We start from the raw sequence: 25042 nt of genomic DNA, 5'->3' as shown, positions 1-25042 counted from the left end.
TGAGATCTTTTGCTGATTGTCTAGAGGGCTAGGGGCCTAACCTGTTCCTTTTTGAAGATTACATATTTGCTTTCCCTAGTCAGCAATGAAGTGAAACTCTCTTTCATAGGAAACGTTAGCCAAACAACTTCTTTAGAAAATACAGTTCTTATCTCAAAAAGTGACATAGTGATCCTCATTAGACCTGACAGCTCCCAGGAAGATATTTTTTCAAATCTGCTCCCTGTTGGGCGTTGGTATGGAGAAGGATCCAGAACTGATTCCTGCTGTTGTGTAAACTGCTATGGTGATGACCTCAGGGAATTGTGAATGAGGTACCTGGGAGTCATCACTTGTTAGCCAGAAGATGGGTTGAATTCATCCAGCTCCCTGGGGACTGTTAATATCACTTCTATGATTGATTACCCAATATGGACTTTCTAAGATGGCCTGGGGCTACATATTCTGCAGACCTTGCAGGGAGGGAAAGGTTATTAGATGCTCACTAAAGTCCTGGTGACAGTTGCTCCCTGCTCAGCATCATTTTCTCTATTGGACAGTGTGATAGGTTCTAAAGTCTACCACCATCGGGGAGACAGTTTAGAGAGGGTGTGAGGAGGAGAAAGGGTTGGTTGTGAAACATTACTGGGTGAAGAATGAGGAGTCTTGAGTTCCTGTTGTCACAATAAACTTTGTGATCTTCAGCAAGTCCTTAAACTTACATAATTTCTAGGATTACACATTGAGTGTACACCTATGCCATGTCCTTTTCTGAATAGAAAAAATAATTTTAATGAAAAACATACCACTCAGACACTGGTGTTATGAAGTCAAAGTCCTATGGTTGTGCAGGAATTCAAATTTGTTCTAGCAAGAGAATTTAGACAGTTGGGGGCAAGAGGTGGCTAATGCTCCTGACATGAGCCCAGATGGGATCTGGGTGATGACTCAGGAATGTGTGGCTCAGCTTCCAACCTAATACTTTCTACCTGGTCCAGACCTCCTGGACCACGTGGGCTACTCTGTGCCTGCCTCTCTCAGACTTTACCCTCCACTTGCTTAGGTTTTTAGGAGTCTGTGACTTTCTCCATCACAGCCCTAGTGCCACAGATGAGCATCTTCTGACAGTCCAGGGCCTCTGACTCCTCCAGCTCAGATTTCCACAGTGGTTTTCTGAAGTTATCCTAAAGATGCCATTGGGAATAGCTTCTGTACAAAATCCCACATACCCTGCAGAACCCCCAGGCGTGCCACCCCGGAGTCAATATTTAAATAAAGCCTGGTCTTCACTTCCCCAGTCGTCTTCTCTGGAGGCTCAGTATTCCAATCCCTTCAACTCCTCTGCAGTTAGTGTCATATCAGAATCTCACCCTCCTAGTTTCTGGGAAAACAGTAATACCCTATTGTTTGCTAACTCTCTCGCCCAGTATACCATGGGAGCATCTAAAATCCACAGTCTGATCTTTAATAGCAAAAGAACGGACACTAAAAGGAAGAAACAAACTTGCCTCCGGAGATTTATTTCTGCCCCAGCCTAGCCTTGCTACCACCAGGACGGCTCACGGCTCCGGGAACCACCAGGGGGCGTCGGGGATTAGGCCCTGGCGTGCTCTGCCTTCCAACGTCAAACCAGGATCCGGAGGACCGAGTAACTGTTCCGTGGAGGAAGCTGCCACTTTGACGTTGATCTTAGCCTGGGAAATATTTATCCCCCAGGGCTCTTTCTCCCCATGTGGGTTATCAAAGGCCCGCTTGCCCAGAGCCTGCCGGCTCTGGGCTCTGGGGAGGGTGGGGAGGGGTGTGGTGATGGTGATGGGGTGGGAGGGACGTGACAGGCGACAGCACAGGAGCAAAGGAGGCTCTGGAGGGCAGGGCTGCACTGCAGGCTGGGAAGTGAGCCACAGCTGGTGATAATGTACTAAGTGGAATATGATCTGGTTGTCTGCCCGACTCCCCAGCTTTTATTAAGTGCTGTTTTTATAGGTAACTATGCTATATTAGAATTTCCACGTGCATTACAAAAAGCAAGCAGTTGTATTGTTAGCATTTTTAGTGCTTTTTACACCATGGGCAAATTCTTGAAATGTGTGTAGAATCAATTTTTACAAAATGCACCCATAATATTAAAATGCCCCAGGGAGGCCCACATCTGAAAGTAACTCTGCAACCAGTGAATGAAGTATATGGAATGCTTTCAAGTGACAGTCTCATGTCTGTGTTTGAATTGTATTTGGAATTTAGGCTGCCACAGAGCCCCAGGGAAAACTGCCTGACAAGAAGGAAATGAATGCACCCTGGCTGCTGTGGGTGGAACTTGGTGACATCTCACTGAAATAGGTTGTCCCAAGTGTCTAATAGTGCAGTTTTAAGCCAGCTGGAGTTCAAAACTGCCCTCCAACTTTTGAAAACTAAAAGTAGAAAGAGAAAACACACTGGACACAGAGGGAGCTGTGTTCAAATCCTTTTGTTTGTTCTTTTTTCTTGGTTGGGAAGCCCGAGTTCCAATCCTTGTTTTGTGGCTTACTAGCTGTAAGTTTTTGTAAAGCTACTCAACTGTCCCAGGCTGCAGTTTCTTCAAGAATGAAATGAAGCTGTGGCAATAGATTATTAGATGAGCTGCAGGGTCTCCTCCAGAATGGAGAGGTGTGTGGTGGTGGTGATGCGCGGGAGGTGACAGGTGACAGTGTAGGATCAAAGGAGGCTCCCGAAGGTGGGGCTGCACAATCAGGTGAAGTTTCAAATGTATTATGCATTTGAAGCAGCTACAGAAGGAGCATACAAGTAAGGGTAAGTCATGCAAAGAAAGCTACGGAACTCCACTGTTAATTTACTTACTTTCTTCATCCCTCCTACCCAAGCTGGCTTTGGGGAGCAGTGACCACTCAGATGTAGTCATCAACAATCTTCGGGGAGCATCTGAATTGCACATTTCATGACTATAATTCTTTCTTCTTTTCATAACTTATTTTGGAAAGACTCTTGTCCCAAAGGATAGCTTGGTAGAGAGATTTGGGTATTTTTTTTTCCTCTCTTTCTCTGTCTCTCTGTGGAACATCTAAACTTCATTGGTAAGCCCAAAAGTGTTCACTTTTGAGAGTATGGAAATGAGAAACACCACCAGCTCATCATTAGGGAAGAAAAAGATCAAAGCTCAGATTCTTGAGGCTCAGGGGCCTCCAGTTGTTGCACTGATTATACACACCAATGTGCTCACCCAGTCCTCAACAACCTTGGTTGTTACTGTCAAGAAATAAGATCAGGGAACACGCCGAATCAGCCCGCACCCTAGCAACAATCCACTGGACTCCCCCCCCCCGACTCCTCTGTACAGCCACCTGGTTCCACACTACAAAGACACAGAGGACACCGGACCACCAGACCATGGAACTGAGTCCCGCTGCTCCCGGCCCAGAGGTAGGGGCTTCTGAGCCGCTGTCCCACTGCTCCTGGTCCAGAGAAAGGGGCTTCCTGGCCACCATCCCTCCCGCTGCTCCCAACCCACAGGAAAGGGCTTTTGGGTCACCATCCCTACTGCTGCTCCCAGCCCCTGTCCCACCTCTCCCAGCTCAGAGGAGGTAATCCGTGCAGATGCCAACAGCCCCTCCCCCAGTCGAAATGAGAAAACATGTAAATAAGTCTCAAAACCAGACTTCCAGATCACCTACAGCAACCCCAAAGGGAAATGAGATGGAACACTCTGATACTCAACCACCTGGACCCACTGAACTGGCAACAAAAGGGGATCTGGAAAAAATGAAATCAGAAATAATTTCTCAGATAATAGGAGAAATTGTGCCCCTAGTGCAAGACATGATTAATAAATCTACAGAGGAGCTCAGGAACATGATGGAATCCCAACATAAGAAACAAATGGAATCCATAAAACAGATGCAAATAGATTTCTAGGAGATGAAAAAGTCCATTGAAAGTCTACACAGCAGAATGAGCCAATGTGAGGACAGAATTTCAGATATAGAAGATAAGATTGCAATTAGTGACCAGGAAAAGAAAAATTGCTTCAAAATTAAAAGGGAACATGAGAAATCAATCCAGCAGCTGTTGGATGATGCAAAGAAGAAAAACATAAGACTGATTGGGCTCAATGCAGAAACAGGAGAGAGTGCAGTTGACATAAAAAATCTCTTCACAGAAATAATGGCAGAAAACTTCCCAAGCAGGGGAAAAGAGCTTGACATACAGATAAGTGAGGCATATAGGACTCCAAATAGGCTTCATCAAAAAAAATGTGCACATAGGCATATAATTGTTAAGATTCCAGAAACACAACAGAAGAACAAAGTTCTCCAAGCAGTTAGAGAAAAGAAACAAATCCCATACAAAGGAAAGCCCATCAGAATCACGGCAGACTTCTCAACACAAACCATCAAGGCAAGAAGAGCTTGGAGTGACATATTACAAGCCCTAAAAGAAAACAGCCTCCAACCCAGATTGATGTACCCTGCAAAACTATCTTTCAAAATGGATGTCTTTCATGACAAAGAGCACCATAGGAACTTGGTGAATACCAAACCAGCACTCCAAAGAATTTTACACAATATCCTAGGAACAGACATTGAGGATCACAAACCCAGGAAGCAAAGCAGAATGAACCCATCTGGCATGACAAGAAATTAAATGTAAAGGAGGAGAACCCAACAAAAAGAAAAAGTCATGACAATGACAAGTCAATATGTTTCAGTTATAACCATCAATGTTAATGGTCTCAATTCACCAATCAAAAGAAATAGACTGGCAGAATGGGTCAAGAAGCAAGATCCAACAATATGCTGCATGCAAGAAACACACTTAAATCAAAAGGAAACTCATAGACTGAAAGTGAAAGGGTGGAAAACAATACTCCATGCGACAGGAACCCCCAAAAAAGCAGGAATAGCTATCCTCTTGGCAGATCAAGTAGATTTCAAACCAACACTGATTAAGAGAGATGAAGAAGGTCACTACATCCTTGTAAAGGGAAGAATCCAAGAGGAAGAGATGATAATCATAAATATCTATGTACCAAACACTAGTGCACCCAACTATGTAAAACAAATACTAACAGACATGAAAAGTCATATATGCACTAATACAATTGTAGTGGGGGACCTCAACACCCCACTGTCACAAATAGGTAGATCAGCTAGACAAAAAATAAGTAATGAAATACTAGAACTCAATCAAACTCTTGAACAAATGAACTTAACAGGTGTTTACAGAGTCTTCCACCCCACATAATCAGAATACACATTCTTCTCAGCTGCACATGGGTCATTCTCAAAAATAGACCACATACTCACACATAGAACATGTTTAAGTAAATGCAAAGGAACTGAAGTTATCCCCTGTATATTATCAGACCATAGTGCAATGAAATTGGAGATCCATAGCAGAAGAAACAAAAAATTTCATAAGCACGTGGAAATTGAACAACACACTTCTGAATAACCAATGGGTCACAGAGGAAATTAAAGAAGAAATCAGACAGTTCCTTCAATTAAATGACAATGACAATACAACATATTGGAATCTATGGGACACAATGAAAGCAGTCTTAGGAGGGAAATTCATAGCAGTGAATACGCATATTAGGAAAATAGAACGAGCCCAATTAAACAACCTAATGCTGCAGCTCAAGCTTCTAGAAAAAGAAGAACAGGACAACCCCAGAGCTCATACAAGGGAGGAAATTATAAAGATCAGAGGAGAAATCAATGCAATGGAGACTAAGAGAACAATACCAAAAAAATCAATGAAGCCAAGAGTTGGTTCTTCGAAAGAATCAACAAAATTGACAAACCCTTGGCCAACCTTGTCAGAAAAAGGAAAGAAAAGGCCCAAATCCATGCAATTAGGAATGAAAAGGGTGAAATGACAACAGACCCAGCAGAAATCCAGAGGATCATCACTACCTACTTCCAGAACCTATACGCCAATAAGATGGACAACACAGAAGAAATGGACAGATTCCTAGATACATATGAATTTCCAAAGTTGAACGAAGAAGACCTAAAAATTCTGAACAACCCAATATCAACCAATGAAATTGAAAATGTAATTAAAAACTTATTAACTAAGAAAAGCCTGGGCCCTGATGGCTTCACTGCTGAATTCCACAAGACATTTAGAGAGGAACTACTGCCATTACTGTTTCAACTCTTCAATGAAATTGAAAGGAAAGCAATACTCCCAAATTCATTCATGGAAGCAAGCATCACCTTGATCCCCAAAGCAAAGAACGATCAAACTGAAAAGGAGAACTATAGGCCTATCTCATTAATGAACACAGATGCAAAAATCCTTAATAAGATACTGGCAAACAGAATGCAGAAGATCATCAAGAAGATCGTACACCCTAACCAAGTGGGATTCACCCCAGGGATGCAGGGATGGTTCAATATATGCAAATCAATCAATGTAATGCACTATATCAATAGAGCCAAGAAGAAAAACCATATGATCATCTCAACTGATTTAGAAAAAGCGTTTGACAAAATCCAACAGGAATTTATCATAAAAACCCTACAAAAAATTGGAATAGTTAGTCTCTACCTCAAACTGATAGAAGCCGTCTATGAAAAACCAACAGCCAATATCATACTAAATGGTCAAAAACTGAAATCCTTCACACTCAAATCAAGAACAAGACAAGGATGTCCACTATCACCACTCTTGTTCAATATAGTTCTGGAAACATTAGCCATGGCAATTAGACAAGAGAAAGAAATAAAAGGAATAAAGATAGGAAATGAAGAAGTCAAGTTGTCATTATTTGCAGATGACATGATACTCTATATAGAAGACCCCAAGAACTCCACCAAAAGTCTTCTAGACTTAATAACCAAATTCAGTCAAGTAGCTGGTTACAAGGTCAACACACAAAAATCAATAGCTTTCCTCTACACAAATGACAGACTCACTGAGAGAGAAACAGGGCAAATAATTCCTTTCACAAAAGCATCCAAAAAAACTGAAATACCTAGGAATCATCCTAATGAAAGAAATCAAAGACCTCTTCTCTGAAAACTATGGCACTCTGAAAAGAGAGATTGAAGATGATATCAGAAAATGGACAGACATCCCCTGCTCCTGGGTAGGAAGGATTAATATAGTGAAAATGGCCATACTTCCAAAACTGCTATATAGATTTAATGCAATTCCAATTGAGATCCCAGAAGCATACTTCATGGACCTTGAGAAAACAATCCAAAAATTCATTTGGAACAAGAAGAGACTCAGAATAGCAAAAGCAAATCTAGATAACAGAGATGTGGCAGGGAGTATCACAATCCCCAACCTACAACTGTACTACAAAGCTACTGTGATAAAAACAGCATGGTACTGGCAAAGAAACAGACTTGAGGACCAGTGGAACAGATTAGAAGATGCGGAAACAATGCCAGACACACTCAGCCATCTCATCTTCGATAAAGGAGCCAAACACCCTCACTGGAGGAAAGATAGCCTCTTTAATAAATGGTGCTGGAAAAATTGGGCTTCAACTTGCCAAAGATTAAAACTAGACCTATATCTTTCACCATGCACTAAACTAAAATCAAAATGGATTAAAGATCTAAATATTAAAATAGAAACTCTGAATCAGTTGGAAGAGAGGTTAGGTAGAACCCTTGAAGACATTGATGTAGGAAAAGATTTTATGAACAAAACCTCAGTTGCCTGTGAACTAGCACAAACAATCAACAAGTGGGATCTCTTCTTATTAAAAGGCTTCTGCACAGCAAGAGAAACCACCAACAATGTGAAGAGACAACCCACAATATGGGAAAAAATCTTCACCTGCTCTTCCTCAGACAAAGGTCTACTATCTCGAATCTATAAAGAACTTAAAAAGATCAGACCTCCCACATTTAAAGACCCAATCCGAAAATGGGCATCTGAAAGAAACAGACATTTCTCAGACAAAGAAGTAGAAATAGCAAATAAATAATTGAAAAAATGTTCAACATCACTGGTCATTCGAGAGATGCAAATGAAAATAACACTGAGATTCCACCTCACTGCAGAAAGAATGGCTGCTATCATGAAATCCACCAATAACAAATGCTGGCGGGACTGTGGGGAAAGAGGAACCCTGCTCCACTGCTGGTGGGAATGTAGACTGGTGCAACCACTGTGGAAATCAGTATGGAGATATCTCAAAGGACTAGGACTAGAAGTCCCACTTGACCCTGCTATTCCACTGCTGGGGATCTTCCCCAAAGAATTAAAAGAATCATACCACAGTGATACATGTGCACCCATGTTCATAGCAGCACAGTTTGTGATAGCTAAAACTTGGAAACAGCCCAAATGCCCATCAACTGGAGACTGGATAAAGAAAATGTGGTTTCTTTATAAAATGGAGTACTACTCAGCCATAAAAAAATGAGAAATTAGAGACATTTACAGCTAAGTGGATGCACATTGAGGCAATACTCTTAAGTGAAATAAATAGGATACACATGTATAAATTCCGAATAGTTTCTCTGGTGTGAGAAACTGAAAGTGTAAATAAGGACTAAATGTATAATAGGTCATGTGAAATAGGAAGAAAAGGGGCAAAGGGGAAGGAAGTGGGAGGGCTAGGGGAAAGGATAGAAGGGAATGAGATTAATATGAGAAAATGGAAAAATAGGAACAAAATCTTTGTAAATAGGGAGGACTGGAGGGGTTGAAGGGAGGGCTGGGCAAGGGTGAAATATAAGAACCAAGAGAGACTATGTAAAGGTGCAAATTTCCAATGATGAATGTCATTATATTGTATGCCTAAAATGTACTAATGATTAGAATGAATAATCGATAATGCAAAATAGGAAGAAAAGGTCCAAAGGGGTAGTGGTAGTGGGAGGGGCAGGGGAAAGGAAAGAAGGGAAAGGAAAAATGCTAAGAAATGGAAAAAATGGAAATAAAGTCTTTGTAAATAGGGAAGGGTGGAGGGGGTGAAGGGAGGGCTAGGAATGGGGAAAAAATAAGAACCAAGATGCATTATGCAAAGGTACAATTCCCAATGAGAAATGTAATTGTGTTGTATACCTACAATGTACCAATAAAAGAATTTAATAAAGTGCAAAAAAAAAAAAGAAATTAGATCAGATCAGCAACATCAGAGCTATCATTGACCACCTACCACTTGTCAGGTGCTGCACGAGGCCCTTTGTGTCATTTCAGACAAGGCTTTACCCTATGAGGTTAGGTGTCATTGCTCTCATTTTGTAGATGAGGAGACTGAGCTCATATGATGGTTTCTTAAAAGTCAGCTGAAGTTGTACTGTGTCAGAGTGGCAGAACCAGAATTGAAACACAATTCTCCTTAGATCCCAATAGACAGGTAACAGTAATTGTCAAGAAAAGCCTCAAAAAGCCCAACTTTTGTGGAAGATTGTGTGTGTGTATGTGTGTGTTTGACTTTTGCTTCACCCTAAATAAGATTTTGGTGCTTATATCAGATGGTGCCAAGTGGGGAGGCCAGGGAATCTAACTCAGGCTCCTTGCCTAGAGTAGGTCACATTGCCAGCCAGACAGTAACATCTCAAAGAGTTTCAGAAATGCACTAGACAATTAGAATGAAGAGCATCCCTCTTGCAAAATGCAAGCATAGTGGACAAAAGTAATAAAGGTCAATGGGGAGGGGGGCAAGGCATTCTTCCCAATTCATTTCATTGGTTGCACATGAAAATGATTTTACATTTTATTGTAAATTTTCCTCTTCTCACTGAGAGCTCTGTGTTCCATGTTTGTCTTGGGAGTCAACCTCTCCCGCAGGATGGGGATCTTTATTGATTTTACCAGTGACCTCTCATGGACAGACAGTGGGTTCTCTGTTTGTTTAGTGATTGTTGCTTCTTAAGGCAGCTTTTCCAAGGATCTGCAGGGGTCCCAGTGAAGGAATTGACTTCATGACACTCTAAACCACCCAGACTTGGAAGTGGCTCTCATTCTTGGGAGAGGATACTGCACTTTGGAGGAAACTTTTTTTTTTCCTTTGGCTTATCCAGATGGAAGATGCTCTCTAAAGGAAGGTGCACCTTAGAATATGATTTTGTTTTGAGACAGGGTCTTGATGTGTAGTTCAGGCTGTCCTTGAACTCACTATGCACCCCTGGAACTTGAGGTGATCCTCCTGCCTCAGCCTCCCGAGTGCTGGGATTACAGGTGTGCGCCACCCCCCCCAGCTTGCACCTTAATTTGAAGTCAAACACCTACCCCAGCAGGTGAAGGAGGAAGCATTTAGAGGAGCTGCCTGGCCCCTTAGGTGATGACTGGGAATGAGAACAGAAGAAATGAGCCAGAGTAGCAAAGTGCTTGGCTTTCTGTTGTGCTGGATATGAGACCTTGAAGAGTACATCTGGGCTATGTCCATGCATCCTCTTCCCAGTGGCAAGCTAGCTACAAGGCCACAGCTTATAGATGGTCATCCTGTCAGCCAGCCCTGACATGGATATGATGGTACTGGGTGACAATCATCACTACTATGACATCTCCCAAAATAAGCAATTGATTGTCTCTTTTAAATAGAGACAGAATATCTTGGAAATTAAGACCCTGGGCTCTGCCTTTTTGGCTGTGAGATTTATGGTAGGAAGCTATTTACTTGGCTCTGTTTTCTCTGCTATAACATAGAGGTGATAATAGGACCTAAATGAATTAATCTATGCAAAGTACAGTACTTGTTACCTAGAAAGAGCTCAACAAATGTCAGCTATCACGATTATCCCTGTTGTGTATTTATGTATTCTTTAGATATATTTACATAAAAATGTCATCCATAGGTATAATTTCATGGTTTCTTTTCTTTTTCTTTTCTTTTTTTTTTTGGTACCGGGGATCAAACTCGGGACCTTGCACTTGCTCAGCAGGCAGTGAAACCACTGAGCTAAATCCCTGGCCCTGATTTCATGTTTTCAATGGAAATGGAATTATAGAGGTTGAGTAACTGGAGTCTAGCTTTTATGAACTCCCAGTTGAATGCTCTTTTCACCATATCAAATATGTAAAATATATATATATTCACATGCATGAGCCTTTGATGATATTTAAACATTCCCTGTGTTTTGTTAATTAGGAAATGATGAGACATCTCTATGTTCAGAATGTCTTACCTTGGGGAGCCTGTACTTCTCCCTGAGGTGGACTCTGAGGCATGCCCTCTCTGCCTTTTTTTGTGTAAATGCAGCATCTCTTTCCATCCTAAAAGTTAAAGAATAAAATAAAGGATCATAAAGACATGGAGATTCAGGACATTCCAGCCACTGTTCAGAGGAGCTGGATCCTGGGACATATCTCAGCTCCCATTGTTGGCAGACACCTGGGAAGTGTGGAATTTTCTCACAATGTCCCAAATTTCTGCTCTTCCATTGCCCTACTCTCATCACCTAGTACATACCTAAATCCCAAAGGCAACTTGGGACTGGGCATCTCTTTGTGATGTAACTGGACAACCAGGGTTATGACTCCTGACACAGCTGCCCATGGACCATGTGCCATAAAACCTGTTGTCTCAGGATTCTTGTGACAAAGACAGCTTCCTGGGCCTGATATTAGTTCTGCTCAAACAGAACGCCTGGGACAGGGGAGGGGAAGCTGCATTTCTAAAAATCCCCCCACCCCGAGTAACTCTTAGGGAACCAAAAACAGTGTTAACTATTGTATCCAGCATCAGGACATCCTTTGGAGGACCGTGGTATTTGGGGATTAATATAAAGTTGTTTCCCTTCAATATGATGAAGGTTTATTATATACATTTATGAAAATAGCACAGGAAAACCCCTTACTCTATTATTATTGCATGCACTAATTACAAGGAGGGTGTGTGTGTGATAATACTGTTTGTTAAAAAGCTGTTTCCCTTTATTGTCACTCATTCCAGCCCTCAATTTAGGCAGCATTCCATTCCCAGTTAAAAGAAAGTACCCCCAAACAAAGCAGAGAAGATTTCCTTCCATAATGCCATACTGGGATGCTACTCTGTGGATGACCTAATTGGGCTCATGATTATTCTAGTTAGAAACAGATTCCCTTGCTTGTGATGATCCAGACAAATGCATACATCTTTGGAGATGCCTGGAAAGCTTAAAAAAACTGCTTCCATTCCTAGATGCCCATAGAGGTACATTGTTGGTAGCTCCATTTGTACACGTGGCTTTGCCCTCTAGCTGTTTTGGGTTAGACCAAGTTGGGTAAATTAAATCTGCTTTGGAATTTGGGATTGAGACTGAGAAAGACAGACTTGAAGGGGTGGCTGAACTGTAACAGGTGAACTTGAAAGCCATTGGCTGCTATTTTCCACTGGCCAGATGGTCTGGTTAAGAGAGTACAGAAAAGAAAGATGGCTGCTGAGAAAAGAACAAAGGTGTCAGGCAGGTTAGAAGCAATAGCAAGAGGCAGGAAGAGCTCCTGGTTTCTCAGCAGCCTTCTGGTTCCCAGTTTAGGTGTAAGTGAGGCCTGGTAGGATTTCTGCTCGTGTGTTGGATGAAGCATATTTGGATAAAAATATCTTATTTTCTTTATGAAAATTGGCTATTTCCTGATTTCAAGTTTTAAAATAATCTTAATGATTACACAGAATGTTTGCAGAGGAGCAAACAATCAGCTTGAACTACTGGATCCTGGGCTCAGGTGCTTTCTGAGTTCAATTCCACCTGCACAATATCTAGTCTGGGTTCAGCCTTCTAGCTTTCAGAGGAAAATAGGAAAAAGTGACTTGTCCAAGAGATTAATGACCTGTGGCATAAGTAAGAGGCAGACCCTTCCCCCATCCCATTATGTTATTATAAAAACTTTCAAACATACAAAAATTTGAGAGAATTATACAGTCAAAGCCCCATCATCTAAATTCTACAATTTGCATCTCACTATACATTTTTATCACTTATCTATCCTCCATCGATTTATCTACCTTACTTTTAAAATTTATAGGTATAAATTTGTAATGCATACCAATTACATTCACCTTGGGGAATTGGTAATATACATATTACATCTTAATCATTTTTATTTCCCCTTCTTCTCCCTGTTTTGGCCTCTCCTCCCATCCCCAGGGTCTCTTCCCATCTCCACAAAGTCTACATTCCTGTATCCTATCATCTTTCTTTTATTAAAGACATGAAAAACTTTACAAATTTGTATGTCATCCTTACCCAGGGACCATGCTAATCTTCTCGGCTTTTGTTCTAATTTTAATTATATGTGTTGCCAAAGCAAGCACTATCCATGCTACTTTTTGGTGTATTTCAAAGTTGTAGAAATCAATACATTTCCCCAAACATGTCAATATGCATATCGTTATTTATTTATGGTTCCTCTTTCTTTTTGAGGCAAAATTTGCATACAATTCCCTAAAATCTTGTGTAACCCAAACCCCTATAAAAATATGAAACATTATTCCCATCTGATAAAATTCCTTCATCTCCACTCCTGATCAAACCCTGTCAAGGTTGTAGGGCAATTACCATCCTTTGGAGACAGGTTTTTGCCTTTTCTACAACTTCATGTAAATGGAGTCATATACATTCTATTCTCCTTTGTAAGGCTTCTATAACTCAGCACAGAAAATGTTCAGATTCATACATGTTTCATTTATCACTACTGTATTCCTTGTTTTCCTGAGTAGTATTTTATGTACAAATACATCACCACTTATTCATTCTCGTGTTGATATACACTTGAATTATTGGCTATTTGGGGTGATGGTAAATAAAGTTGCTATGAACATTGTTGAACAAATATTTTATGGACACATATTTTCATTTCTTTTAGGTAAATATCTAGGCATGGATTTACTGGGTTGTAGGATAATTTAATTGAGTATGTTTAGTCTTTTTTTTTTTTTGGTATCAGGGATTGAACTTGGGTCCTTCTGCTTGCAAGGCAGGCGGCGGAACCACTGAGCTAAATCCCTGGCCCAAGTATGTTTAGTCTTATAAGAAATAGTTGAACTTTTTCCCAAAGTGATTGCACTTACATCTCTTAAGTGGGACAAGAGTTCTAGTGGTTTCACATTTTAGCCAACCTTTGATACTTTGTGTCTAATTTTAGCCATTCTGGTGTGTGTGTGTGTGTGTGTGCGCACGTGTGTGTGTGTAGTAGTGACTTACCTTGTTTTTATGTTTTTTGCATTTCCATAATAACTCATGATATTAAGGAGCTTTTTTTGCATGAACTAAGTGGCTATGTGTATTTATATACTTGTGAAGTTTTTCAATTCTTTTGCTCATTGTTTTGATTTTATTATTGAATTGTAGTTCTTCATATGTCCTAGATCCTAGTCCTTTTTCAGATGCATGTTTTGCAAGTATTTTCTCTCACTCTGTGTCTTGCCTACTTATTTTCTTAACATCCTTGATGCACAACAGTTTAAATTTTGATAGAGTAATTTATCAAACTAAAACTTTATGATAATTACTTCCTGAGTCACAATAAACTCACTTATTAGTTGCAAAAATATTCTTCTGTTTGTTCTAGAACCTGTATAGTCTCAGCTTTTACATTTAGGTGTATGATGCATATCAGATTAATTATTGTGTGTAGTATACAATAGAGGTGAAAGTTGGGTGTTTTTCAGTTATTTCAGTACCATTTGTTGAACTAACTTTCATTTCCTACTTGTATTTTGGTACTTTTGTTGAAAATCAAATAACTGTATTCATTGTCAATCCTAATGCCACACAGATTCCATCATCCAGAGATAGTTTAGAAATTATTCAGAAAAGCTGATTGCACTGTTCAATATGGAGCTACTCCCCTCAAGTACAGTATACATTTCTGCAAAAGAAAACCCATGTCTTCTACTTCAGTACATCCCTCACAGATCCAGGCCCATAGTGAGGGGATCCAAAACATGTTGAACCATCACAAGAGGAGCACTTCTATACAGCCATGTAGAATAAAAGAGTCAACAGACTGTTGTTTTATTTTCTGTCCAAGAATTTCTTTCCTGAATCTTCTATTTAGGTATAGGCCTCTTTCAGGACCAATGTTGTCAGTAGTGAGAAAAAGAACATCTAGTCATAAAAGGAAAATAAACATGAATGTGCAGTAAAGGGCATTGTTAGGTAGTGGTTTTTTTTTTTTTCATTTACAATTGGTAGAATCAGTACTATTACTTTTATAAAAATGATGGGGATAGGTTTAGAGGCTTTTATTTGCTAATATTTGTTTTTGTTATTGTATATACTGCACTATCAGTATAGCTCTCTCTATCTTGTGATTAGCAGGCATCTGGATGCCTACTTCTTCATACTGTATTCTAGGTAATAAAGATCCTAAAAACTCAAGCCATGGGTGAGAGGTCCTCCCTCCTGCCATGGGGAAGCAGACTGCCACGCTGTCTTACCACTGTTCTTAAATTAGGAGCCTAAATAAATTTATAATATTCACATGCACACACACACACACACACACAAAGCCAAGCAGTGCGCAGACAACCCATTCTACAGATCAACCATATGACTTGGCTATTTTGAGCTTTGATCTGCCCATATATAAAATTAAGGAAAGCTAAGACGTTAATCAAACAGATGCCACATCTATGATTTATTGTCTGGCCTTATTAAATGATATTTTTGCATGATCATGTATATAATCTGAACTCCTGGCTATTTTTACTAGCTTGCTTGAACTGAAACTTTATGATGCTTTTGCTCTACTCTCTCTTCATTGTACTTGTTTTTCTTGTACAGACATAGGCAAAGCAGGCCAGTACTCAAAGAATGTTGCTTCTTTTGTCCAAATTTTATCTTGGCACCAACATCGTTTTTTCACTTGCATTTTTCTTTCTTTCTTTCTTTCTTTCTTTCTTTCTTTCTTTCTTTCTTTCCTTTTTTCTCTTTCTTTTTTTATTTTTAACTGAATTTACTGCAGAACAAAGCATAATGAATTCTAGGTAGTTTAGAAGCCATGATTTCTTTTAGAAAAATACAATAGACAAGGTTTCTACTAAATGTATGTTTTGTACTTTCTTAATTTCCTCCAGGTCACTAAACTTTTCACCCATAATCATCTTAGTGATAAGACTTAGGCAACTATAATTGATTGTTAGCAAAATAGCCATGGTAGCAAAAATAAATACTTTTCTTTTGTAGCATATGATGAATGTAAAGGGTACATTGACACTTCAATGTACTTCTTAGTTGATTATTAAATACTCTTAATTCTACTTAAAGCTTTTAAATTTATGCTTATTAACAGTCTTTGAATAGTGACAAATTATTGGTGATATTCATATTCCATCATACCCAACCAAAATGTTACAGTAGTCATATTTTACTTTTATTACATTTTATATACCTAGGACAATGCTCTTATTTTTAGAAGCACAGCCCTAAAATATTTAGGGGGAAGTATCATGATAACTGTACTTTATTTTATTTTATTTTTTATTTTTTTATTTTTTGGTACTGGGGATCAAACTCGGGACCTTATACTTGTGAGGCAGGCACCGGAACTGCTGAGCTAGATCTCCAGCCCAACTGTACTTTATTTTAAAAATGCAATTATGGCATGATGTTTACTGTTGACTTTTGTCACCAGTATTTTGGAGCATGCATCATACTATTCTATTTTTCCTTATGTTAACATTTTTGCAATAAGCAGTCCATAAATTTTTCAGAGTCTGATAACTACGTCTATGACAAAACTGTCATGGTGTGTTTTTTGATTTTTTTATGCAAGATTAAGGAGGTTACACTATATGTTTTTAGCCTCTCTTCTAGATAGAAAGTCTTAGTTCTCACAATTTGAAAACTTCCTATTTGGTAGGAAGGTGAATTTAAGAAGGATTACAAAGACAGTTAGACTCATCATTTTTTGTTTGAACAATTAAATTAAGATAAATTAAAACATGCCTCGGCCAGGAAATGTTAAGCTGCTTTAAGAATAACATATAGATTAATTTGTATTTTTTACTTCCATTTATACAAGTAGCACATAGGTGCCATGGATGCTATGGAATCGTTCACTTTACTTAAATAAAATTTTCTCAGGTTAGAGCTAAACAGTCAGACGGAAAGTATCCTAAAAAGCACAGAGAAATAAGCTGGGGAGCTGAAGAAGGTACGTGTAGAATGGATTTCCCTTGCTTTCAAAGGGAAATGAAGTTGCAGTACTCACTTCTCCTCAATCATTTGCTTTTGGTATTCCTCATACTCCTCTCTAGTCATCCCTTGAGCTGCTGCTGGGTCGGATGTGCCTCCTTCTTCTTTTTTTTCTTCAGCCCCACCTCCAAATCCTAAATTCTTTACCTGGTTACTTATCATACTTTTTACAAAGAAAGCCATTGTCTCTGCCCTAGAAGACTACAAATAAAACTCATAAAACCTGAAAACAAAAAAACCCACCCCTTATCAAACAATCCCGATAAAACCTCCAAATATCTTCAGTGACAGTAGCACATTTAGCAGCAAGGGATTTTGTACAGCCTCTTCTATTTGAGGGCATAATGATAGGAAGAGTAGTTTGTCCGCTGTAAGCTGGATTAGACTGGTGAATGCCTTAGTATGCTTAGAATGGAGGCAGATGGTTCCAATTACTAAAGCCCACTATCAGATGCAACTGACTACCTTCTGATTCATACACTCAGCTGGTTTCACAGGGAGAAAACCACTCATATTTTCTGCTCCTATCCACCATTTCTAAATTTTTTTTTTTAAGTGCTGAAGGTTAAGGATTGAATTCAGTGTCTTAGTGCATTCTAGGCAAGAGTTCTGCCACTAAGCTATACCCCAGTCCCCAAATTTTAAATTATATATGCAGTAGACCTCCACCAAGAGCCTTGCTGCAGTTTAATCAGAACTGACTGATTATATAGATGCTACAGAATTTCCAAATTCCAGCTGTTGGGCACATGATCCTGTTGAAAACTGAGTCCAGTGAGATTCAAAATACAGAATGCTTCATTCAGCAAAAATAAACCTCCTGGTCCATATTTTATCTCATTGAAAGCAAAGTACTATGCAAAGATTTGCTTTTTGGTTTGCTTGAATTTTGTCCCACTTTAATGATGACTGTGTCCCACACAAACATGTACAACCCAGCTCTAAAGGGTGAGCTCAGGGCCTTACTTCATACTGGAAGGCGAGCTTAGCCTGTCCCAAACAGAAGTGCCACTCATCTACCTGAAAAGGGCATGATTGACACCTTCAGGCTCTGATCCAGAGGTAAGTTCTTCTGGGAGTCAAATCAGCAGTATGCACTGGGTCACTTCTTCCTTTACGGTCCACTTGCTGGGTGCTCTATTTAAGCTCCCAAGTGTAGCTGGATACAACTTGACAGTATTTTATAATGCACCACATTCTCTCTGGTGTGGTTTTCGTCAGGTCAAGGTAAGAATTGGGAATGGCTAAGACTTTAATCTACACTAATATGTTTCTAATTAAAGCATTCCAGGAGAGGAAGGTGTGGGAGAGAAGAGCTGCAACCTATTTGTAACCTATGCTCATTATTTTATCAGAAGTCATGAGCCCTCTTAGAAAAAAGACAACCTCCAATTGTATGGAATTGAAAAAAATCTGTATTTTTACTTAAAATGCTTGCTTTGTATATTTTTAAGGTCTTCTTTCTATTTTTACTAATCTATTTTAAAATGATGCTAACATGTCAATAGGAAAGACAAAGATAATTTAAGGTGAAATATAAACTTTACTTGGCGCCTTCAGATTGAGGATGTACATTAATACTTATCTTCACTTTCACTGTAGGGTGGTTATTTGAAACTTACCACATTCAAAACATCCCAAAATTCCATTTATAATAAACTTTCATCTCCATTGAGGGATGTTTTTAATTATGGTTTTATAACACTTTATAGACTGAGAAGTCCTAGGTTTCTATTGTTTTTTGTTTTTCTAGTACAGCACACAGAAATTTTCCTTTACAAAATACTGAACAGGTGTTTCATGGCATTAAAAATACTTTTATTTTTCCAAAGAAAAGGAGAACCTGCTGAAGTCCTGTCCTCTGAAATAGTTTTGTTCTGAAAGTGAAATCCCAAAAGTTATACTGTTAGTCAACTGGATTTGAAGAGTTTGAGTCAGAGGACTAATACTCTTCCCTAAAGAACAAAACAAAATAAAAAAAATTTTTAAATCCATTTTAATAGAATTACTATTTGGTTTTTATAAAAGTATTTATTAAAATTCCATTTTATTGAGCATTAGGAAATCCTATTAGCAAGAGCGTCAACTCTAAATTCCAAAACAAGTCTGTAAAGCAGTGTTTCCCTGTCCAGTCCTTTTCTGTATGTATCTGGAAAAGAGGTGGCCAAGCATTAGAGAGACTGTTAGGTGAAACTAAAACAGTGTGAAAACTGAATATCCTCCACTCTTTCTTTACCTTATGAAATCAAGTCTTATTTGTATCCCAACAGATAATTCTACTGAGAATAGAATCATGTTTTAAAACTTCTTTTTTAAAAATTAATTTTATTGGTACATTTTAGGTATACAATATAATGACATTCATCATTGGAAATTTGCACCTTTACATAATCTCTCTTGGTTCTTCTTTTTTCCCCATTCCCCTACCCTCCCTTCAACCCCTCCATCCCTCCCTTCTGCTTCTCAATTTATTACAATACTCTTTTCAATAGGACATCTAGCAACTATTTGCTGCTGTGTGTAGAATTTTTGTAGAATGTTGGTAAAATCTTCTATTCTTCCAGATAGAGAAAACAATAAGGCTTATGGAATGGTACCATTAGTATTAACCCCCACCCCACAGCTCCCCACCTTGCCTGAATAAAATTCCTGCTCCTTTCTGTGGCCTAGGCAGCCTTACACTATTTGTCCCTTGCTGACTTGCCAGTCTCATGTCCCGCATTCCCCTGGCCCAGTCTACTCTGATCACTGATGTCTTTATTGTCCCTTGAACTAAGTTTTGTTCCCACCTTTGTCCTCATGGAACCCTGCTAATCTTCTCCACACCTTCACTTGGCTCACTCTCAATTCGGGACTCTGGTCCAATTCACCCTCTTAGAGAATGTCCCGACTACTCTAAAATACCTTGCCTCTACCATCCCCAACCTCTCTATTCCTCTGTCCTACTATGTTTTGCTTCACAGGACTTAATTCTACCTGAAATGATATTATTATTGATTCAGATGTTTACTTTCCATCTACTCTATTAGAATATAAATTTCATGAGAGGTCAATGTAATTTTGTTCTCTTTTGTATCCTTACCCCAAAGAATTATACTTGGCACATAATAAGTAATTGATAGTAATCTTGGGGGAAAAAGAATGAATGATTTCAACTTTTCATTCATAAGGTCAAAGGTCATAAGATCAGCTTATTTTTAAACAATTTGACTTTAATGAAGGTATTCAAGATTCTACTTGGGCTGGGCATGATGGAACACATCTGTAGCCCCAGCACTCTGGGAGGCTGAAGCAACAGGATACCAGGTTTGATCCCAGCCTGGGCAACTGAGCAAGACCCTGTCTCAAGATAAAAAATGGGCTGAGAGTGTAGCTCAGTATGGAGGCCTTATGTTTTATCCCCAGTACTGCATTAAAAAAAACAAACTACTTGGGAGTGTAGGGACATTTGGAGAATTACCTGGAGAGTAGGAACACTTGAAGAATTACCTTTGGGCATGTGTGTGATTAGTTCTTTACAAATCAAAGCTCCAGTGGTTGCTGCCTTCTTTGTTAGTTGTCAGGAATAAAACCACTGGCTGTAGTTAAAAAAAAATCATGTCTCATCCTGATTTTAATGGATCACCTTTGTAAATACTTATTAGTTGTGAACTACTTACTCAGCTTGAATGACGTGATGATATCTGACCTAAAGAATTTACGAGAGAAGCAATAATCCCATTAGTGGAACTGAATTTTAGAAAGATCCCATTCAAACAGCATAAATCCCTTTAGATCCTTTGCCTAGGATTTTTCTTTTCATATTAAACCTTAATCTGGGGCCTGTAAGTTGGTTTGTGGTATCTTTTCTTTTTTGACCTTCCTCAGGGAAAGCATGGCTATTAGTTTGTGCCGGCCCAGTCATTATATCCTCTTAGTAGATGACACAACACCAATTTGGAGGTAGCTGAACCTCATGAAGGTCAGAGAGCTGGCAGGAAAAAAGTGGTTACCAAGTGCTAAGTGTAAAGATGACTTAAAGATAAAATATACTGGATGGATTTTCAACCTCGATTCTAACTTTGGAAAACTGTAATATAAAAAGAGAAAAATTCTTGGGAACCAGAAAGACCATTATAGAAACCACAAATTAATTACACAGTCCTAATCAGAATACTTACTGGACAAGTGTTAATGGTTCTTGTTTTACATCATAGAAATACATAATTAATGAGCTGTATGGAAATGGTCAAATAGCATGGTTATTTTTATTTCTATAGGACTGGCTAATATCTTCGTAGACACAAACCCAAGATTATATACCAGCTATGCAAAGAGATTTCCCAATCACAACACAATTTTCACTGACTTATAGAACTTAAGAGCCTCTTCCATAGTGTCTTGTTGAGTTGTTATCTGATAGGTTGTGAGATCATTTGGAATGCTATGAGTACACAGCACATCTTAGCACTTTTTCTCCCACAGTGACAGTTTTTAGAAAATGTATCACTAGTTCATCATTCCAATCTTCTATTATATTCAGCAATGTAATACCTGATTGCTTTAAAATCCCTGAAGTATTTCTCTGGCTAATACTTTAGCAGCTAGCCTACATCAGTCTATTCTGAATCATATCACAGACCTGCCATGCTTCTGGTGACTTGGTTTTAAACCCAGTTGTTATTTTTTGTTTTGTTTTGGTACTGGGGATCGAACTCAGGACCTTGTGCTTACAAGGCAGGCAGTGGAACCACTGAGCTAAATCCCCGACCCCCCAGTTGTTATTCTTAACAGGACATGCTGGCCTTTGTGATCTGGTTGTAAATCTCCATGTTGGCTCTATGTGGAAGGGGATTATAAGTTGGGAAACACACTAATTTCCTGTTCACATGGTGGGCTGGCCAGTTTGACCTGAGCTATGCCTATGTTTGGAGTTCCAATACATTTGGAAAAGTGTAGGGCCGGGGATTTAGCTTGGTGGTTCTGCTGCCTGCCTTGCAAGTGCAAGGTCCCGAGTTCGATCTCCGGTACCAAAAAAAAAAAAAAAAAAAGGAACGGATTAACATTTGGAAAAGTGTAACAAGTGGGGTGGCTGACAGCCTATTTGCATGAAGTACTAAGGAAGCTTTTGGGAGAAAACTCAACTAAAGCAGACATGTAAGCTTTTCTTTAGAAAACCTTAGTTCTCAGAGGCAGGAGACATTTTGAACGTGGTATTTTCACTCAGGTTCATCATGGCCCAGACCAATGAATTCATTATGACTGTTTCCTATAGAGATAGACCCATAATTAAATGTGAACTGTTCTCTCTGCTAACTTGGGCACTGAGGCCCACACATCGCTGCTTTAAGTTCTTTAATAGAAAGTAACATGCAAATGGAAAAAGCCATCTTCCATTTGGCTTGTGATGTCCTCCATTTAACCACCTGTGATGGTTAATATTTTGTGCTAACTTGCCTGGTTCATGGGATTCTGGTATCAGGCTACATGTTATTTCTGGTGTGCCTATGAAAATGTTTATGGAAGAGACTAGCATTTAAATTGGTGTGCTGAGTAAAGCAGATGATGACCCTTCTCAACATGAGTGGGCATCATCTAATCTGTGAGAGCCTGAATAAAAAGCCACAGGAAGGCTGAATTTTCTGTCTGACTGCTTGAGCTAGGCTACTGATATTCTCCAGCTCATGGCACTGCTTGTTCTCAGGCCTTCAGAGTAGGACAGAATCCATACTATTGACTCTTTTCCTATCAGGTCTTTGACCTGCACTTCTGACTTTTCTGGGTTCTGCTTAGACAGGAAATCAAGAGACTTATCCTCCATAATCATGTGAGAAGATATCTTATTTTATGCACATGCATGCACGCACACACCAAACTGGTTCCTGAGCCTCCATTGGCTCTGCAGGCAATGGCAGCTGATGCCTGATCCAGATGGCAGAGTGGCTGCAGCATCAGGAAGAGTGTAATTATGCCTACTAACAACAGGGGGACCTGTTGTGTGTGATGGAACATGCCAGAAGTGGTGCTGTGGCTGGGCTGATGTGGCAACATGTAGAAAAATGAGCAGTAATGGCCAAGGGATATGAGGCCATCAGGACCAGCAGTATCCAAAAGAAATAAATGGGATTCAGCAGACAAAAAAGAGCAAATTTCATGTGGTAGCTGACCAGGCAGCTATCTAGACTTGCGGGACCCTAAGAAACAAAAAGGACTCCCAACACTGGCTAGGATTATTCTCTTGTCAATAACTCATGAGCAGATAGAGCCACGAAGACAGGGGTAGAGTGTCCTGGTTTAGTCTTCTGATTTTCAAGGCCTATAGGATATTAGCTGACATTTACTGGGCACAGGTATCTTGTTTCTGGGCTTTGTTCAAAATGTTCTGTCTGTATTTCATATGATTACTCTGTCTGAGGCATGGATCTATCCTGACTCTAAGCCTCCTGACCATTTTCACTTGGATAGTTATGTCAAGATCCATGCCCCAAATGGAACTCAATTTCTCCTTCTCTTTAACTCCTACCCTTTTTCTTATGCTTATTTTAGGGCATGGTACAACCTTCCATCCAACTCCCTAAGCCAGAGACAAAATTTTATTCTCCATTCTTCCTCTTCATTTCTTACTCCATCAAATCACCATTAGATGTTTGCTAGGATCTGAGTGGTTGTGTTGCCCTAAACTTCATGGTAAAATCCCAACCCCTGGGCCAGGGATGTAGCTCAGTGGCACAGCACCTGCCTGGCAAGTTCGAGGTCCTGAGTTTGATCCCTGGTACAAAAAAACCCAAACCAACTCCCCCCCCCAAAAAAACCGAACCCCTAAGGTGACGGCATTAGGAAGTGGGGTCTTTTGAGGCTGACTAGGTCATGAGGGCAGAGTCCTCACAAATGGGATTTGTGCCACTTTAAGAGGCCCAAGGCAGGTCCCTTGCCTCTGCTGCCATGTGAGGACAAAGCAAAAGAACAGCTAGCTAGGAAATAAGCCCTTCCTTACCAGACACCAAGTCTACCAGTGATTTGATCTTGGACTTTCCAGCCTTCCAGAAGTGTGAGAAATAAATTTTTATTGTTTATAAGCTACCTGATACTGTATTTTGTTATAGCCATCTAAATGGACTAAGACAGTGCCATTATTTTTATGTCTATTTTCATAAATTTCTACTTCTCAATTTTCACTGTTGGCCTATCTCTAGGGAGCACTGCATCTGGTCTCTGTCTCAAGGGTCCTTCCTCAATCCATTCTCCATGAAGCAAACAGACTGCAATGTCTGAAATGCAAATGTTCCCTATCTGCTTAAAACATCATGGCCTCCCACTGGCTTGTACATGAAATCCAAGGTCTTTGAAATAGCCCATAGAGCCAACCATTATTGTCTCCTTTATTCTCTAGCATAAAAGAAATGCTCACAGGTTCTCATATACATGATACTGTTCCTAAGCTCCAGGTTTTTGCTCATACCACCTTGTCTGCTTTTGTCTGCTTGTAGTAGCTTCTCTTGCAGCCAGTCCCCTTCATCTGCATGGCTAATCAGTACCTACATATACTTTTTTTTTTTTTTTGGTACTGGGGATCCAACTCAGGACCTTGCACTTGTGAGGCAGGCGGTGGAACCAGAGCTAAATCCCCAGCCCACCTACATATACTTTTAAGACTTGGTTCATATCTGTGGGAAACTCCCTCAACCCCCTCCTCCACTCTCTTTAGACTCAAGATTCAAATGAGCATCCGTGCATCAATTTTGGAAAATTCTCAGCTATTATTGTACCTTTGAACAGTTCTCCCATGGTTCTCTCCATTCCTTCTAGAACCCCTGCTAGATGTTGTACCTCCTCATTGATTCCCAATTTACTGCAATTTCCACTATTTTACCTTATGTTGCATCCTCTATAATTTTTTTTCAGCCCTAAGAATTCAATCACTTTTTCAGCTATGTCCAATGTGGTATTCAAATTTAAACCCTCTCCTTGCCTTTTAAGTTGTTTTGTTCTTTAGAACT

The 25042-nt window shown here is 39.6% G+C and overlaps 1 protein-coding gene and 1 non-coding gene across 2 annotated transcripts in view; both read right to left on the bottom strand.

Annotated features, from left to right (window-relative positions):
• The window catches only part of Cplx4 (complexin 4), a 31971-nt gene extending 14530 nt beyond the window's left edge, over positions 1 to 17441 (bottom strand). Inside the window, exons 1-2 of the mRNA XM_004858424.2 lie at positions 17083 to 17441; positions 11076 to 11163 (exon numbers count right to left, since the gene is read on the bottom strand). Coding sequence (XP_004858481.1) covers positions 11076 to 11163; positions 17083 to 17249 — 255 coding nt within the window. The 5' untranslated portion in view covers positions 17250 to 17441. The remainder of the gene's footprint in view (positions 1 to 11075; positions 11164 to 17082) is intronic.
• LOC147830058 (U6 spliceosomal RNA) lies at positions 13072 to 13180 on the bottom strand. Its single transcript, XR_015445070.1, has one exon. It is a non-coding gene; the product is annotated as a U6 spliceosomal RNA (small nuclear RNA).
• Positions 17442 to 25042: the final 7601 nt, after the last annotated feature.

This window comes from Heterocephalus glaber, unplaced genomic scaffold, assembly GCF_053883595.1.
Source record: "Heterocephalus glaber isolate CG9 unplaced genomic scaffold, H.glaber_assembly_v1.0 deba00000331, whole genome shotgun sequence".
NCBI classification, from domain to species: Eukaryota; Metazoa; Chordata; class Mammalia; order Rodentia; family Bathyergidae; genus Heterocephalus; species Heterocephalus glaber.
This window is presented reverse-complemented; position numbering and strand designations above follow the sequence as displayed.